Source organism: Triticum aestivum, chromosome 2D (assembly GCF_018294505.1).
Source record: "Triticum aestivum cultivar Chinese Spring chromosome 2D, IWGSC CS RefSeq v2.1, whole genome shotgun sequence".
In the NCBI taxonomy this organism is placed as follows: domain Eukaryota; kingdom Viridiplantae; phylum Streptophyta; class Magnoliopsida; order Poales; family Poaceae; genus Triticum; species Triticum aestivum.
The window spans coordinates 358,156,851-358,174,850 of NC_057799.1; the positions used below are offsets into that span (position 1 = coordinate 358,156,851).

General features: G+C 43.3%; 2 protein-coding genes across 4 annotated transcripts; one reads left to right on the forward strand and one right to left on the reverse strand.

The window, feature by feature from the left end:
- The first annotated feature begins 6,146 nt into the window (after positions 1-6,146).
- Positions 6,147-14,740, forward strand: LOC123053143 (calmodulin-binding transcription activator 4). 3 transcript variants are annotated; one of them, XM_044476548.1, is made up of 13 exons: positions 6,180-6,203; positions 6,348-6,457; positions 7,184-7,309; positions 7,385-7,500; positions 8,326-8,414; positions 8,761-8,806; positions 9,791-10,250; positions 10,563-10,684; positions 11,091-11,513; positions 11,591-12,264; positions 12,816-13,407; positions 13,551-13,877; positions 14,270-14,740. In XM_044476548.1, the coding sequence occupies exons 2-13, from the start codon at positions 6,448-6,450 to the stop codon at positions 14,351-14,353; spliced, it is 3,069 nt and encodes a 1,022-aa protein (XP_044332483.1). In that variant the 5' UTR covers positions 6,180-6,203; positions 6,348-6,447; the 3' UTR covers positions 14,354-14,740. The 3 variants fall into 3 exon arrangements, with proteins under 3 accessions (XP_044332482.1, XP_044332483.1, XP_044332485.1); XM_044476547.1 differs by having other exon boundaries at positions 6,147-6,457; XM_044476550.1 differs by lacking the exons at positions 6,180-6,203; positions 6,348-6,457; positions 7,184-7,309 and having other exon boundaries at positions 8,507-8,806.
- Positions 14,741-15,323: 583 nt separating this feature from the next.
- LOC123053144 (mediator of RNA polymerase II transcription subunit 30) lies at positions 15,324-17,702 on the reverse strand. Its single transcript, XM_044476551.1, has 3 exons — positions 17,225-17,702; positions 16,555-16,632; positions 15,324-15,755 (listed from the first exon to the last, which is right to left on the reverse strand). Exons 1-3 carry the CDS (start codon positions 17,573-17,575, stop codon positions 15,657-15,659), a joined length of 528 nt encoding a protein of 175 aa, XP_044332486.1. The 5' UTR covers positions 17,576-17,702; the 3' UTR covers positions 15,324-15,656.
- Positions 17,703-18,000: the final 298 nt, after the last annotated feature.

An 18,000-nucleotide genomic window follows, 5' to 3' on the forward strand; every position in this document is an offset into this window, starting at 1 on the left:
CACTCATCGGACCGCATACATCAATATGTATTATTTCCAATAAGTTAGTTGCTCGCTCCATTGTTCCGGAGAACGGAGTCTTAGTCATCTTGCCCATGAGGCATGGTTCGCAAGCATCAAGTGATTCATAATCAAGTGATTCCAAAAACCCATCAGCATGGAGTTTCTTCATGCGCTTTACACCAATATGACCTAAACGGCAGTGCCACAAATAAGTTGCACTATCATTATTAACTTTGCATCTTTTAGCTTCAATATTATGAATATGTGTATCACTACAGTTGAGATCCAACAAACCATTTTCATTGGGCGTATGACCATAGAAGGTTTTATTCATGTAAACAGAACAGCAATTATTCTCTAATTTAAATGAATAACGTATTGCAATAAACATGATCAAATCATATTCATGCTCAATGTAAACACCAAATAACATTTATTTAGGTTCAACACTAATCCCGAAAGTATAGGTTCAACACTAACTGTATTGCGATGATGATTATATCGACCTTGGAACTGCTTCCAACACACATCGTCACTTCACTCTTAACTAGTTTCCGTTCATTCTGCAACTCCCGTTTCGAGTTACTACTCTTAGCAACTGAACTAGTATCAAATACCGCGGGGTTGCTATAAACACTAGTAAAATACACATCAATAACATGTATATCAAATATACCTTTGTTCATTTTTCCATCTTTCTTATCCGCCAAATACTTGGGGCAGTTCCGCTTCCAGTGACTAGTCCCTTTGCAGTAGAAGCACTTAGTCTCAGGCTTAGGTCCAGACTTGGGCTTCTTCACTTGAGCAGCAACTTGCTTGCCGTTCTTCTTGAAGTTCCCCTTCTTCCCTTTGCCCTTTTCTTGAAACTAGTGGTCTTGTTAACCATCAACACTTGATGTTTTTCTTGATTTCTACCTTCGTCGATTTCAGCATCACGAAGAGCTTGGGAATCGTTTCCGTTATCCCTTGCATATTATAGTTCGTCACAAAGTTCTAGCAACTTGGTGATAGCGACTAGAGAACTTTGTCAATCACTATCTTATCTCGAAGATTAACTCCCACTTGATTCAAGTGATTGTAGTACTCAGACAATCTGAGCACATGCTTACTGGTTGAGCTATTCTCCTCCATCTTGTAGGCAAAGTAATGTCAGAGGTCTCATACCTCTCGACACGGGCATGAGTATGAAATACCAATTTCAACTCTTGGAATATCTTATATGCTCTGTGGCATTCAAAACATTTTTGAAGTCCCGGTTCTAAGCCGTAAAGCATGGTGCACTAAACTATCAAGTAGTTATCATACCGAGCTTTTGTCAAAACGTTCAAAACATCTGCATCTGCTCCTGCAATAGTTCTGTCACCTAGCGGTGCATCAAGGACATAATACTTCTGTGCAGCAATGAGGATAATCCTCAGATCACGGAGCTAGTCCGCATCTTTGCTACTAACATCTTTCAATTTATTTTTCTCTAGGAACATATCAAAAATAAAATAGGGGAGCTAAACGCGAGCTATTGATCTACAACATAGACATGCTAATACTACCAGGACTAAGTTCATGATAAATTAAAGTTCAATTAATCATATTACTTAAGAACTCCCACTTAGATAGACATCCCTCTAATCCTCTAAGTGATCACGTGATCCATATCAACTAAACCATGTCCGATCATCACGTGAGATGGAGTAGTTTCAATGGTGAACATCACTATGTTGATCATATCTACTATATGATTCACGCTCGACCTTTCGGTCTCAGTGTTCAGAGGCCATATCTGCATATGCTAGGCTCGTCAAGTTTAACCTGAGTATTCCGCGTGTGCAACTGTTTTGCACCCGTTGTATTTGAACATAGAGCTTATCACACCCGATCATCACGTGGTGTCTCAGCACGAAGAACTTTCGCAATGGTGCATACTCAGGGAGAACACTTTTATCTTGAAATTAGTGAGAGATCATCTTATAATGCTACCGTCAAACAAAGCAAGATAAGATGCATAAAAGATAAACATCACATGCAATCAATACAAGTGATATGATATGGCCATCATCATCTTGTGCTTGTGATCTCCATCTCCGAAGCACCGCCATGATCACCATCGTCACCGGCGCGACACCTTGATCTCCATCGTAGCATCGTTGTTGTCTCGCCAACTTATGCTTCTACGACTATCACTACCGCTTAGTGATAAGTAAAGTATTACAGGGCGATTGCATTTCATACAATAAAGTGACAACCATATGACTCCTGCCAGTTGCCGATAACTCGGTTACAAAACATGATCATCTCATATAATAAAATATAGCATCATGTCTTGACCATATCACATCACAACATGCCCTGCAAAAACAAGTTAGACGTCCTCTACTTTGTTGTTGCAAGTTTTACGTGGCTGCTACGGGCTGAGCAAGAACCGTTCTTACCTACACATCAAAACCACAACGATAGTTCGTCAAGTTAGTGTTGTTTTAACCTTCTCAAGGACCGGGCGTAGCCACACTCGATTCAACTAAAGTTGGAGAAACTGACACCCGCCAGCCAACTGTGTGCAAAGCATGTCGGTAGAACCAGTCTCGCGTAAGCGTACGCGTAATGTCGGTCCGGGACGCTTCATCCAACAATACCGCTGAACCAAAGTATGACATGCTGGTAAGTAGTATGACTTGTATTGCCCACAACTCACTTGTGTTCTACTCGTGCATATAACATCTACGCATAAAACCAGGCTCGGATGCCACTGTTGGGGAACGTAGTAATTTCAAAAAAAAATTGTATGCACACGCAAGATCATGGTGATGCATAGCAACGAGAGGGGAGAGTGTTGTCCATGTACTCTCGTAGACCGAAAACTGAAGCGTTAGCACAACGCGGTTGATGTAGTCGTACGTCTTCACGATCCGATCGATCCAAGTACCGAACGCACGGCACCTCCGAGTTCAGCACACGTTCAGCTCGATGACGTCCCGCGAGCTTCGATCCAGCGAAGCTTCGCCGGAGAGTTTCGTCAGCACGACGGCGTGATGACGGTGATGATGATGCTACCGACGCAGGGCTTCGCCTAAGCACCGCTACGATATGATCGAGGTGGATTATGGTGGAAGGGGGCACCGCACACTGCTGGGAGAGATCAACAGATCAACTTGTGTCTATGGGGTGCCCCCTGGCCACGTATATAAAGGAGTGGAGGAGGGGGAGAGGGCCGGCCCCTATGGCGCGCCCTGGAGGAGTCCTACTCCCACCGGGAGTAGGATTCCTCCCCTTCCAAGTAGTAGGAGTAGGAGACAAGGAAGGGGAAGAGGGAAGAGAAGGAAGGAGGGGGCGCCGCCCCTCCCCCTAGTCCAATTCGGACTAGTCATTGGGGGGCGCGCGGCCTGCCTCTCTCTCTCTCTCTCCCCTAAAGCCCAATAAGGCCCATATACTTCTTCCCCCGTATTCCCGTAACTCCCCGGTACTCCGAAAAATACCCGAACCACTTGGAACCTTTCCGATGTCTGAATATAGTCGTCCAATATATCGATCTTTACGTCTCGACCATTTCGAGACTCCTCGTCATGTCCCGATCTCATCCGGGACTCCGAACTACCTTCGGTACATAAAATCACATAAACTCATAATACAAATCGTCACCGAACGTTAAGCATGCGGACCCTACGGGTTCGAGAACTATGTAGACATGACCGAGACACATCTCCGGTCAATAACCAATAGCGGAACCTGGATGCTCATATTGGCTCCCACATATTCTACGAAGATCTTTATCGATCAAACCGCATAACAACATACGTTGTTCCCTTTGTCATCGGTATGTTACTTGCCCGAGATTCGATCGTCGGTATCTCAATACCTAGTTCAATCTCGTTACCGGGAAGTCTCTTTACTCGTTCCGTAATGCATCATCCCGCAACTAACTCATTAGTCACATTGCTTGCAAGGCTTATAGTGATGTGCATTACCGAGAGGGCCCAGAGATACCTCTCTGACAATCAGAGTGACAAATCCTAATCTCGAAATACGCCAACTCAACAAGTACCTTCAGAGACACCTGTAGAGCACATTTATAATCACCCAATTACGTTGTGACGTTTGGTAGCACACAAAGTGTTCCTCCGGTAAACGGGAGTTGCATAATCTCATAGTCATAGGAACATGTATAAGTCATGAAGAAAGCAATAGCAACATACTAAACGATCAAGTGCTAAGCTAACGGAATGGGTCAAGTCAATCACATCATTCTCCTAATGATGTGATCCCGTTAATCAAATGACAACTCATATCTATGGTTAGGAAACTTAACCATTTTTGATTAACGAGCTAGTCAAGTAGAGGCATACTAGTGACACTATGTTTGTCTATGTATTCACACATGTATTATGTTTCCGGTTAATACATTTCTAGCATGAATAATAAACATTTATCATGAAATAAGGAAATAAATAATAACTTTATTATTGCCTCTAGGGCATATTTCCTTCAATTGCATAGGGTAGGATGTTGAGGAAATTTGAGGTGACAGTAAAACCTCAATACCTAGTCTTTGCAAAGTTGACAGGGGAGTTCAGGTAAACCCATATCTGGTCGTGTCCACTGTGTGGCCCTTAACTATCATGTGATTGTAACCCTATGGGGAGACCATGATGGTGGCGTGCGTGGGCCATGGGTTTAAGAGTCTGACGTGTCTCATGTCCAAACTCCCGCAAAGCCCCCACGTTTGGTTCCAGTTTGCCCAAAAACATGGTCTGGACTGCTCCATGGACGGATGAGTTCAGCGTTGGATGGCTTCTAGGGTCTGGACGGCATGGTCCGGACGTATGCGGGCGCTTTAAGAGTCAATGTTGGTGATACCCTTATACCAGTCTAAACTAAGAGCATCTACAACCAGACCAGGCAAATCTGGGCCCTCAAACGCCCGCGGACGCGCCCGGGCGCGTCCCTAGGCGGTGACCGGACAGTCCTAAAATTTGCTCATCCACATCCGGATATCTTATACTAGAAATCTTAAATCCACACAAAAGCATGCAAAGGATAAAATCCACGTACCACGTAGATCAACTACCCTAATCCTCGTCGGAGATGTCCACTATCTCCATGCCTGGCTCTGGGTACATGGGTGACAGCCGTGGATCTAGCTCCTCCGCGTCAGCCTCTGCATCCATCTCGGCTTTGACCTCGTCGAAGAGCGTGTTGGTCGCCGCCTGTTCCTACCGGATGAACTGTCGGTTGGCCTCCATACAGGCTCATCCTGGATGGACTCCAGGATGGCCTGCTGCTTCGCCGTCTCGGCCGCTTGGGCGACGATGAACTCCGCCTCCATGTCCTCTATGTTGAACCCCGGAGCCGGCGCCAGCTCCTACTCCGGCTGCTCCTCGTCCTCCTCCGGATCCGCCACCTCCATCAGAGCCGGCTGCTGCTCCTCTCCTTCCTCCTCCTCCGCCTTCTCATCCTCCTCCTCCGGCTCCAGCAAGTCCAGAGGCAGCCCGGCAGCGATGCCGGCAGCGCGCGGCGTGCCTCGCCCGGATCTCCTGCTCGATCTGGTACCGGCACTCCGGTGTGAGCATAGCGTACGTGGTTATCTGCTACCGGACCAGCGAAACTGGAGAGCGTGGGAAGAGCGGCGGAGCGAGAGAGATGAGGTGGATGGGCTCGGGCTGGCGGCGCGGAGAGGAGGGAAGGTGGATGGGCTAGGGTTGGGGGACGCCGACTGGCTTAAATAGCCGGATTTGGCCTCGGGCGGCGAGCCAAAGCGGCGTCATGCGGCATTCACACCCCTACATGAGGAGATGTCCGTCGGACCTCCGGGTTTTCGGGCGATTCCATGTGAAACCCCCATCATTAGTCCAACATGATGGACGTGTAAGAGCGTGCCCGACGTCCCATATTCGCACCATATTTGGGCTGGATATGCGGATCAGCCCGACCATTTGAGCACCGTTGAAGGCGTCCATCTTTGATCGAATTTCATGACTGGGCCGTCCGTCCGGGGTTTGAGGCCCGGCTGTAGATGCTTAAAAGGCAGGTGTCGGCCTTGCACGGTGTAATTTCCACGTGCGCGCGTACAACGCAGCACCACTTTATTCGGTACCAGTATACTTTGGGGTGGACAACACAAGGGGACAAAACAGCGGGTCTCCTTCTCCGCGTTGATTCTTGAATGACGGAACGGAAGGAAGGAGCCGAGCCGATCCCCCCCTCCATCTCGGGTCAGAGCAACTTCTCTTCCCCTCCTGCGTCCCAGCTGTTGCACTTTTCTGGGAAAGAACCCTTGGTGCTATCCTACCTCCCCATCCAAGTCCAAGCACAAGCAGCATCAGCGCCTTCACCCACTTGCCTGCTTACTGTTTCAGTTCTTGTTTGTTTGGAGTCGGGGCTTCCATTTCGTGGAGTTCTCGTCCAACCCCCTCCTTCCATGAGAGCTTCGAGGCGGCCGGATCTCCGCAAGTGACCATGAGCCAGAGTGAGTGGAGCTCTCTCATCCTTTGTTCCGTTTGATTCTTTGGTAGGGCTTGTGAGTTGACCTGGGCGGGACTCGACTTCTTGACCCGGGGGTCGAGTGCTTGTTAAGGTTGATGCAGTAGCAAGGGGGCCTTCTTGGTCTTGTGTAAGGCATTTAACGCTAGATTGTGTATTTCATCTTGGAATTGCTCTTTCTTGGGCCCTTCTAATATTGTTGCGGCGATGATCAAATTTGGTCTGCAGCCGATCCTTTTCAGTAGCCGGGGCCATTTTTTATTTTATACTCTATTTTTTAATTCTTATCACAAGATCAATGGTCGTAGCTGCTACAGCACTGTCTAATCAAACAAGAGTTCAACTGTTGCTCAAGATTGTTTAATCAGCTTGTTTTCCATGACCTAGGGTTCCAAGTCTTAAACATTTTCGCTTTAATTCTGATCGAATGTAGAATATAAACTTCTGGAAGCAGATTTATTATTTCCATTAAGATTTGTTGGGTGGCACTAGGCTTGTCTTAGGATTTCAAGTAATCCTGGTCTTCACCATACTGTTGTGCTTGTGCAAACATTGGATCATGTTTGACTTCCCAGCTTTATGTAGCATCATTGTTTCGAGGAGAGAATGATTGATTGCTTCAACTCATGCATAACTAAAGGTTACCTTCATTTTGGACCTGGTACAAAACCGACTACTACTTTGTCTTATCTTCTAGTTCTTCCTCTCGTAGGTTTCGACATCAACGTGCTTCTCAGAGAAGCAAAGAGCAGGTGGTTAAAGCCTTCTGAAGTCTACTATATCTTGTTGAATCATGAGCAGCTCCAGATCACCCACGAGCCACCAAATAAGCCACCCAGTAAGCACATCTCCTTAATTTTGAGAAATTTGCTTTTACTTCTGTTTTACAATAACAGCGTCATTTGTTCTCTAGGTGGTGCACTATTCCTTTACAATCGCCGTGTGAATCGGTTTTTCCGGAAAGATGGTTATGCATGGCGAAGGAAGAAAGACGGAAGAACTGTCGGGGAGGCTCACGAGCGATTGAAGGTTTGCTTCAGAAAGCTCAGTATAGTGTCATAGTATTCCAGTTATTTTTGTCTTGTCAACACTCTTGCCAACAAGAGAGGTTGCCGTCTGTCAGGACTTGTCGGGTCACTAGGTGTGCAAGTTCCTTCTAATAATGCATCATCCTTCCAAGTAGCAACACAATTGTACAGTCTGTGTGATGTTGTATGGCAAATCAAATATCACAAATTAATCAGATCATTCACATCCATTTAGCTGAATTGCGTTGAACATTTGTACATATTCATTTATAGTTCTTAAATGGATATCTTTGCCCAGTTTGCTTTACCATATAGTTTTTACTGCTTTGTCAAGCAATACATCGGAATTGGGGCAAGGCAACAAGAAACAACTATGTCATTTTTTAGTCATTCTTTTACTTGATTTTTTTTGCAATCATTCTTTTACCTGAATATTGTATAGCTGAAATATCTTTATTTGGTGTTCTCTGCAGATAACTTACTTATGGTTTGGAATTTGAATATTTAATTCTAGAGATAACTTTAATTTATGAGAGACAATGCAAGTGACACGAGTCTTACATCTACTGTTCTTGCAAACAGTGTATTGGGCTTGTTCCTTTTTTTATCAATACATGTGTCTATGTCTATATATGTTGTGATATCTTAGCAATCACAGCAATGCTAACACACATGCCTAGAAATGAGAAGGTGTTGTATGGTTAGCCTGATCATTTTGTGTTGTAATGGATTTTAACGAAAAGTTTATAAGTAGAACTTCAGAATTAGTTGTTAATCAACACACTTAGCACTTAATCTTATATATGACATTTTCATATCAATACAGGTTGGAAATATCGATGCTCTGAGTTGCTACTATGCTCACGGAGAGCAAAATCCATATTTTCAGAGACGATGTTTCTGGATGCTGGAACCGTAAGATCAGCTTCGCCATTAAGCTATCTCAGTATCTTAAGACTTCTTTGAGATTGTGAACTATGCCATTTATAATTTTATGTTACCGTCAGGTTGCAATTGTGCTAAGATGCCTGAGTGCTACTCGATCCCCTCACAAATATAAGATGTTTTGGATATTTCAATATGGACTACATACGGACTGAAATGAGTGAAGAAACACACTAAAATAGTGAACGTCTTATAATAGTGAACGGAGGAAGTACTTGCTATTCATTTGCTATCTAGGAAACAATGCAAACATTTTTCTATGCAAAGAAGAGTGATTGGTACTAATTATTATAATACATGTTCTCCTTTTCTGCAGTGCATACGACCACATTGTGCTGGTACAATATAGAGAAGTAGCCGAGGTATGTGAGTATTATCTTTGGGAGCAAGTATAGATTGTCATGATATCCTTTCCTGTGAATATTTTTCTGGTATTATCTGGTCAAATCATCTGTCTGGGAAGTGGGAAATAAATAGTGAGAGAACTTGACTGAGTGAGCTAACATATCCTCATGTAAAAGGCTAATCAACAGTATCAGCTCATGCTGAAATTGAACTGGTCATCATGTGCTAAAATGTTAACCAGCGCAGCATTTCAGTCATCTCACTAAAATGAATATTCAATAATACTTATCAGCATGAGTCCATATCAGGATTCAGTTATACAATCTATCATTAGGAAGTGTCAAACCTGATCGTGGTTCTCTTCCACAGAGCAATCACTTGTTGCAGAGTGCTCTTGTAATATTGCACGTAAAACACCGAATAAATAAAAGTGGAAACTTACAGTTATGGTTGTACACGTATAATATAAGTGATAACTGCTGCCCTGCGCCTTAAATATTTTCATAATGGATTAGCTAAGGTCGTTGCACTATTCCAGAAAAATTTCTTACAACCATTTGCGTAATTGGGTCTTTTAAGAGGATTCTTACGACATTTCCAATCTACACAGTTATAATCTGTTCCCACCAAATAACTGAAGTGGATTTTTTTCTTTGTAACTAATCCACACCGTTATAATCTGGTTTCACAAAATAGTGGTGCAGGTCTTCTCTTAAACTAATCTACAACGTCCAAATGTGACCCTAGCAAAAATAAGCAGTGATCTTTTCTCTTTATCTCAGTTGACGTGAGAATTTTGATCCCTCCAAACGAATGCGGCACCTTGATCTCACCTATTGATTATGAGCAATTTAATATGAACTTGAAAGTAGTATTCAAATCTATTTGATTTGATCTCACTCACTTGTTTAGTGATAAATTATTTCCATCCAATCTTTTTAATTTGAATACAATGGGAGCACATCCAATGAGTAATTTTTTTGCATGCAACTTTCTTACAGGGACGATATTATTCAACATTGTCAAATGGATCAGCGGGATCTCTTTCAACCTTGAGTTATCCAAATGACATACATGGAAAGCACGGCTCCACATCAGACTTTAGCGAGGGCAATGAATCCCACCAGAGTTCTGTAACTGAAGTAAGTTCTTATTCTGCAAACAAAGAGTACAACCATGACAGTGGCGTTCTACTAAGCATACCGGAGCTTCAGCAATCAACTGTAATGGGGATACCAGAGCTTGACCAGAGTAGTCTGGAACGAAGTTCCGAATTTTGCATGGTAAATAATAATGACTCTACAAATACATCTGGGCTCAACCAAGCTTTGAAGAGCATTGCTGAGCAGTTAAGTTTGGGTGATGATGACTACATTTACATAAATCAAGCGCGTTCTTTGGACTTCACTACAAATACTGAGGCTGCAGATGTACAGGGAAATCAGACAAACAACAGTCTAGGTAAAGTTTCTGGTAACCCTGCATATCTTCCAAGCTAGATCCATGGAAAAACTAAACTAGAATATCGAAATTGATAAATAAAAATGGCACACTGACAAGCATGCTTTGTGCTTGATTTGCCAAAAGTTTCTCTCCTCACAGTACACCTTTGTGATTCAACCTTTTTTTGCCGGCGTCTTGATACCACTTAATTTTGTGCCAAAAGTTTCGTCTAGAGACGTCAATACACACTATAAGGCGTCATACTCTGGACTAACTTATTGATTGTCTGATATTGTAAATTAAATCATATTATGTCGCATCCTTATTCAGCTGACGATGAAGCAAATCAAATTCGACCAGAAGGAGCTCATGGTGTTGGCAGGGGGATATCATCATCATGGGAAAATGTTCTGCAGTCCGATTTAGGTTTGCCAGCTTCATCTACATACCAGGTAAGGAAATGGTGACTGATTTTTACTATCCTCGTGTGATTTTTTCAACGTAAAGAATGAGTTGTGAAGAATCTACTGTGTTATTCTGATTGCTTTTGTAAGAGGGATACCTGCAAAGTCTTCCTGGTTGAATACCTTGGAAGATACCTTCTTTAACTAATTCATCGAGGGCATTTAAGTTGCTGTGCATTTAAGGTCTGGGCCATGATAGTACTACTTTAGTAACAGAATGCATAAAATGAAATGTCCTAACCATCTTGTTGGCTCCATGTCAAAATTGTGGTCAGAACGTACTTTACCATGCCCAGAACTATAACAGTTGTTTTACTATGTAAAGAGTGGTGATTCTTTCTTTGTTATCACCCTCAATGAACTGTGTTGACACCTTACATTTTACCATGAACAGTTTGGTGCCCACTATCAGCAAAGTTCGGAATATCAACCACCAGGAGGCCTAGACAGCAGTAATTTGCAGCTGCAAATTTCTGCCGCTAAAAGATTTCTTTTGGGATCAGAAGACACTATCGACTCACCATCTTATAACTTCATACCAAGAGATGAAGGAATCAATGGCATTAATACTCTTTCAGCTCATGACAGTAGTCTTGAAAGCTGTCTGAACCCGGATTGGCAAAGAACAACACCTGTAACACTTCAAAGCAGTTCGTACCAAAGCAATTCATGTGGCTATGAAATATCAGAGTTCTTCGACAATGGTCAGTTTGAACCGTCCTCCGAAGAAGATACAAGATTAGCCTTGAAACAGAAGCAACAGTTTAGCATTCGTGAGATCTCTCCAGAATGGGCATTCTGCTATGAGATCACCAAGGTACACCATGAACATTTTAGCTTTCTACGTCTTAACACCAACTAATCTTACGTCTTGTTGTTCCTCTCTCAATGCAGGTCATCATTACTGGAGATTTCTTGTGTGACCCGTCGAATATATGCTGGGCAGTAATGTTCGGTGACACTGAGGTGCCTGTTGAAATTGTTCAGCCAGGTGTTCTCCGCTGCCACACGCCACTACACAGTGCCGGAAAGCTCACACTCTGTATTACCACTGGAAATAGAAAAGTTTGCAGTGAAATCAAGGACTTTGAGTTCCGTGCAAAGTCAACGGCTTCTAGTTTCACAGATTTCGCACCATCATCTATGAAGTCTACTGAAGAGTTGTCACTTATTGCCAAGTTTGCAAGAATACTTTTGTGTGACAACAGATCCTCTGCAGCTTCGGGTGATGATCCTCAGCCTGGACAGAGTCCAAAACTTAAAATGAATGAGGATAACTGGCAGCGGTTGATTAACGAACTTGATGTAGGATGTGAAAATCCACTAAGCAGGGTTGATTGGATCATGGAGGAATTGCTGAAAAGTAAATTACAACAGTGGTTATCATTGAGGCTCCAAGGAGATGATGGAACATGTTCTCTGTCCAAAAATGAGCAAGGTATCATACACTTAATCTCTGCGCTGGGCTATGACTGGGCACTGTCTTCAGTTCTCGGTGCTGGCGTTGGCATAAATTTACGTGATTCGAATGGATGGACTGCACTTCATTGGGCTGCTTATTATGGAAGGTAATCAGAAAAATATATTCTACCGCTGGTTATTTAGATTCCGTTTTGACTAACCAGGACGAATCTTAACGTAAAATCAATGGTATAGGACTTGGATGTGCAATACTTAAGGCACATCTAGATGTGCCTTGGCAAACCCGTTTATTATAACTCTTAACTTCCTAAAAAGTTATTTACAGTTCTTACAAAAAAATAATATATTCTTTCATTGGCTGAAGAAAACATTGTTTTTCCAAAATTTCAAATGTGGTTGTACTTGGGTACTCTCGGCCCCCATGCCACTGACTTTGTAACAAGTAATGCCCAACTGCTGAACGTAGGTCACAAATGAAGTAGAAATGGACACTGTATGTTGAATAGAAAAGATAACCTTTTAGCATCCAAGATGTCTTGACTAATGGATTTTGTGCACACAAAATGCAATACGTCAGCATATCTTGAAATGACTTGTATTTTTTTTTGACATCTCTCTCCATATGTTAGCGTGTATTGCAATTTATTGGCATGGAACTAGCAAGCAACCTTGTTAAGTAAGTCCGTTTTTGTTGCAGGGAAAAGATGGTTGCTGCACTTCTTGCTGCTGGTGCTTCAGCTCCAGCAGTCACCGATCCCACTGCACAAGATCCAGTGGGCAAATCAGCAGCTTTCCTGGCTTCTGAGCGAGGACATGTGGGCCTTGCCGGCTATCTTTCAGAAGTGGCGTTAACTAGCTATCTTGCATCGCTGACTATAGAAGAGAGTGGTATTTCAGAAGGATTAGCTGCAATTGAAGCAGAGCGAGCAGTAGAGAGCATATCTCAGAGGAGTGCCCAACTTCATGGGGGCACAGAAGATGAACTCTCACTGAAAGACTCTTTGGCGGCCGTGAGAAATGCAGCTCAAGCAGCGGCTCGAATTCAGAATGCCTTCCGTGCCTTTTCTTTCAGGAGGAGACAACACAAGGACGCTCGACTTAAGGATGAATATGGGATGACACAAGAAGATATAGATGAACTTGCAGCTGCATCAAGGTTATACTACCAACATCATGTTTCGAACGGTCAGTTTTGTGATAAAGCAGCTGTTTCAATTCAGAAGAAATACAGAGGTTGGAAAGGGCGCAAGAATTTTCTCCAGATGCGCAGAAATGTAGTTAAAATACAGGTAACAGAGTTATAAATATTTGGTTTAAAAACTGCATTCAAGTTGAACTCGCTGGTATATGATTGGGCTTTGAACTCGCTGGTACATGATATCAGGTAAGTTGTGTTTTACTTTGCTAACATTAAAGACCTTACTTTGTATAGGCTCATGTAAGAGGTCACCAAGTGAGAAAGAAGTACAAGACATTTGTAAGCACTGTTAGTGTGCTAGAGAAAGTAATACTAAGGTGGCGCCGGAAAGGACATGGCCTACGTGGCTTCCGAGCCGAACAATCAGTGATGATTGAAGCAGAAGAGGGAGAGGAGGAAGACGATGATGAGTTCGATGATGATGAAGCAGTCAAGATCTTCCGTCGGCAGAAGGTTGATGAATCTGTGAAGGAGTCTGTGTCAAGAGTGTTGTCCATGGTGGACTCTCCTGAAGCAAGGATGCAGTATCGTCGAATGCTCGAGGAATTTCGCCAGGCGACTGTAAGTAGTTCATGGATTTGACATTTAAGCAATGTTGTGATCATAAGCCAAGTTGCCCAATGAAACTATAGTTCATACCACGATCTAGAAATATTAGAAAAATAAAGAGCAACTTTCTCAAAAGAACAAAAGGACTGAGGTGCTAACCTCTTTCAAGGGAACGAAACCATATGTAGTGAAATCTTACTCTTTGATGTGTAAAGCATAAAGTAGTGATATGCACAGTGTCAATTTGAAACAAAATACTTCTGAAGAGAAAATACCATTTATTTTTCATAGATGAACTGCAAATGTTGACAGCTATGTAGAACTCATTAGAGTGCATTTGGTTTTGTTCTTTCTATCCAAAATCAAATCTCAGCAGTGCACTTACGATGCTGGTCTAAATGCAGGCTGAATTGGGTGCATCTGATAAGGCAACATCATCGATACTTGACAACGACTTACTGGTAGAAATCGACAAGTTCACATGCTGAAAGAAGCGCGCGGCACAAGGAGCGTTTGCAGAGCTTCCTAGAATGATGTGAAGAGGTCTTTGGTACAGTAATATGCAGCCCACTGTGACCTGATAGTGTGTGTCCAGTTTGTACAGTGTTTGACTGATTGTTGTAGAGTGATGGTCGTATCCGACGATGTGGTTGCCGGGAGTAACACCCTTCTGTTATCTAAAAAGAGGATGATGGTTCTATGCAGTGTTGTCTGTAAGTTATGTATTACTCCCTCCGTCCCATAATATAAGAATGCTTTTGATACTAGTATAGTGTTAAAAACGTTCTTATATTTTGGGACAGAGGGAGTAATTGGGAATGGCGGGTTATGAACACCATATCAGGTATCTTTAACTTAAAGGTTGCTTGGTAGAATTTGGTCAGCATATTCTTTCATTTCCACTGAATGATGCATGGCCTGCGCAATTTCGAGCAGCAGATTGTTCACATGAGCTACTAGTAACCAAATTGGTTGTTCGATGATCCGTCTGATCTTTGGACGTAAATGCATATTTTTATGAAACAAGGAAAACTAAACAATGCAGAAATTGTATGGCATATCTACTGGGTCCCTAATGTGCAAGAAGTAAATATGTAGGTGTTTCACTACAGTATTGCATGAAGATGTTTCTTGGTTAAGAGAATGGCACTACAGTATTGCATGAAGATGTTTCTTGGTTAAGAGTGAATGGCAGGAATCCTTTATCATGTGAATGTGAACAGAAGTAACATATTCTTTGGGCCATTCTTTCAAAGGCTCTGAAACTCTCATGCGAAAAACTTAGAAGGATATCAGTCCTACAGAACTCCCTCTGAATAAATACGATCGAATGGGAGACCAATTGCACAGCTAAGGACTCAAATATTTTACAGGCATATCACGATCTTTCAGCACTTTCACTTAAAAGAAAAGAATATGCTCCACACAGAACACAAGTCCACATAAACAGTGATCACAAAAGAAAAGAAAGGGAGCATTACACAAGCATTGGAGCCAGGGTCGAATCCTCAGAGAAAATAGAAGAATATTCCCTGTTATGACCATAGCCATGTTGGGTCCAATATGCACCTTACACGTGTTTCGGTTACTAGCAAATCTGCATTTAACGCCACTCGTTACATTTCTCAAATCCTTAAGGGCAATACAGCACGAATCACAATTTTGTAACAGTGATCTGGTCATATCCCATTCACTTTCCAATTAAAGAGAGCACCGTATGCAGTTTGGCCTTGGCACCCATCTAACTGTCAGATCCCTTGGGACTTGTAAGAATTGATTAGCAGCAACAACTCACACTGAGCAAGGGCTTTGCCACATTGATATATCTGATATTAGATCACGGAGTTGATCGATGAGGAGTTTCAGCTGTTTGTTTCTGCTTTCAATTTCCTGCAGCAGAATCCCAATGTTAGACTTCCTTACCAGAAAAATGTACGTTATGTCACATGTTACTGGATTAAAAGAACGGATATTGTAAGTTGCCATACAGCCGATTTGAACTTCCAGACAGCATGGATGCTACTACCTCCGTCCCAAATTATAAGACTTTAGCCTACCAAAAACGTCTTATAATTTGGGACAGAGGAAGTACTATATAGAGAAGCTTCCACTAGGGACACACTGGAATAGCTTCTAGTGATTGCTAGGGGTACTTAAAATGATCCATTTTTAATTCTATATAGAAAGGATGGTGCGCTCCAACCTCTGGAAAACCTTGTTGCATTGCTCTAAAGACGTACATCAACCTTGGTAAATTCAAAAGGCATGCAGATGATGGCAAATAAACAACAGATGCACTTCTGCGCCTTTACCAGAATAATTCCAGAAACATGTAGAATGAACATACTCTTCATGTATACAACAGAATGAACAAGACAATCCAAGCACTGGGAAACCAGAACCAAGACAAAGAAATGAAAGAAGGGCTCTGTCTGGGAAACTTCAGGTTTGCAGCGAAAAAACGGCCTGTTCTTTTAGGCATATTTGTCATGGGATTTTAAAAAAAATCAAGCCATATATCAATATGTCATAGGCACCAATATGGACATCTCATTCAAAATAGGTTACTTGGGAGTGCATCTGACATTCAACGACTGACCTGGTACCAAGTACCGACTGGTTCCTGATAATATCCTGAGTCATGCATAATGGTATCAATCATAATGATTAGACCTTCTCAAGGGAGTACCTTTCTCAAAGAAGATGCATGCTCTTCCAATCTCTCAATCTCGGCTTGATCACCTTTGGATTCTGTTGGCCCCATCTCCTGAAAATATCCCGACATAATTATAGGCACGTAACAAAATGTGAACCTAGTAATCACGGGCACTGATTTTAATATAAGTGGAAACAGAGGGAATTAGATCGACACTGGATGTTGGTTCTGTTGATTCAATCATAGCTACAGCAAGCAAATTTTATCCAGAATGGCATAAGCATAACTAGTAATAAATCTGTTCACGGAGCAGGATGATAATCAACCCCCTTCTCGGAACCAAAATCTCGGTTCATATAGATATATAGTAGGATAAACAAGTCGTAGCTACCCAAAGTTCTTGTTCGCCCCCATTTAATGACCAAAAACTCAATATCTCTTCTGTTCTAGGGAAATAATGGTTAGCATCTTCAACTGCTCAAATGTGGCAAAACTCGATTGCTAAAAATGTTATGCATTTATTTCTTGAGTCAGACAAGAAAAGGCACTTCACTCACTAGTTTCAAATAGGCCCATATCTCCAAAATCGAAATGTCATTTTTCATTCAAAGCTGTACCATTGAAATGTCCCTAATTTTTCCTCAGGTTCACACACGGTATGATATATGTTAGGATCGCATGGCCCAGTCCATCAAGTTCTCACCTGAGTAGAGGGCGACACCGCGGCAATGGACGCGCGCAAAGCCGCCACGGCGATCTTGTACCGGTGCCTCGCCTCGTCGAGCGAACCGCCAGAGCCCCCCGCGGCTCCCCCCATGGCATCAGCGTCGGAGTCGGCGGAGTGGGGTGGCGGGGGAGCTGCGTTTTGGTGGTGGGGATGCTGGGAGGCGGCGGAAGCGGCGGTGGCTGCGGCGGAGGAGGACCAGAGCGCGGGGTTGCAGAGCTCGTCGTTCATGGAGGAAAGGATCTGGAAAGCGGAGGCGATCGTCTCCTCGAGGTGCCGCTGGCCCTCCGCCGCCAGCTCCTGCCTCCGCCGAGCTGCGACTGAGGCCATTAGTTAATCTCGCCTGAACCCTAGCTCTCCGCCGCCGATCTGAGCTTAGCTCAGTCCTCGCAGCTAGCTTGCTAAGCACTTTCCGGGCCGACCTAGTTAAGAGCCGAATGGGCTTAAAGGGCGAAACTGGGCTCGTGTCTGGCCTCGCTCGTCCAGCACCATTTATATGTCTCAAAAAAAAAAAATATGTCTCCAAAGTTGCTCAAAAAAATATGGAAAACACTTGTAGACGGCGCGCCGGCCGAAACTTTGGCCGGTCGCACGCGCACGCTCGATCCCACCACGTATGCGCCACGAGCCCACGACTCGATGCTTCCACCGCACATGCACTTTTTCTTTTTTTTCCTCTCTGTCTTATCTTCTTCTCCACCTCCCTCCCTTATCCTCTTCCTCCGCCACTCCCATCCCCTCCATCTCTGTCTCTT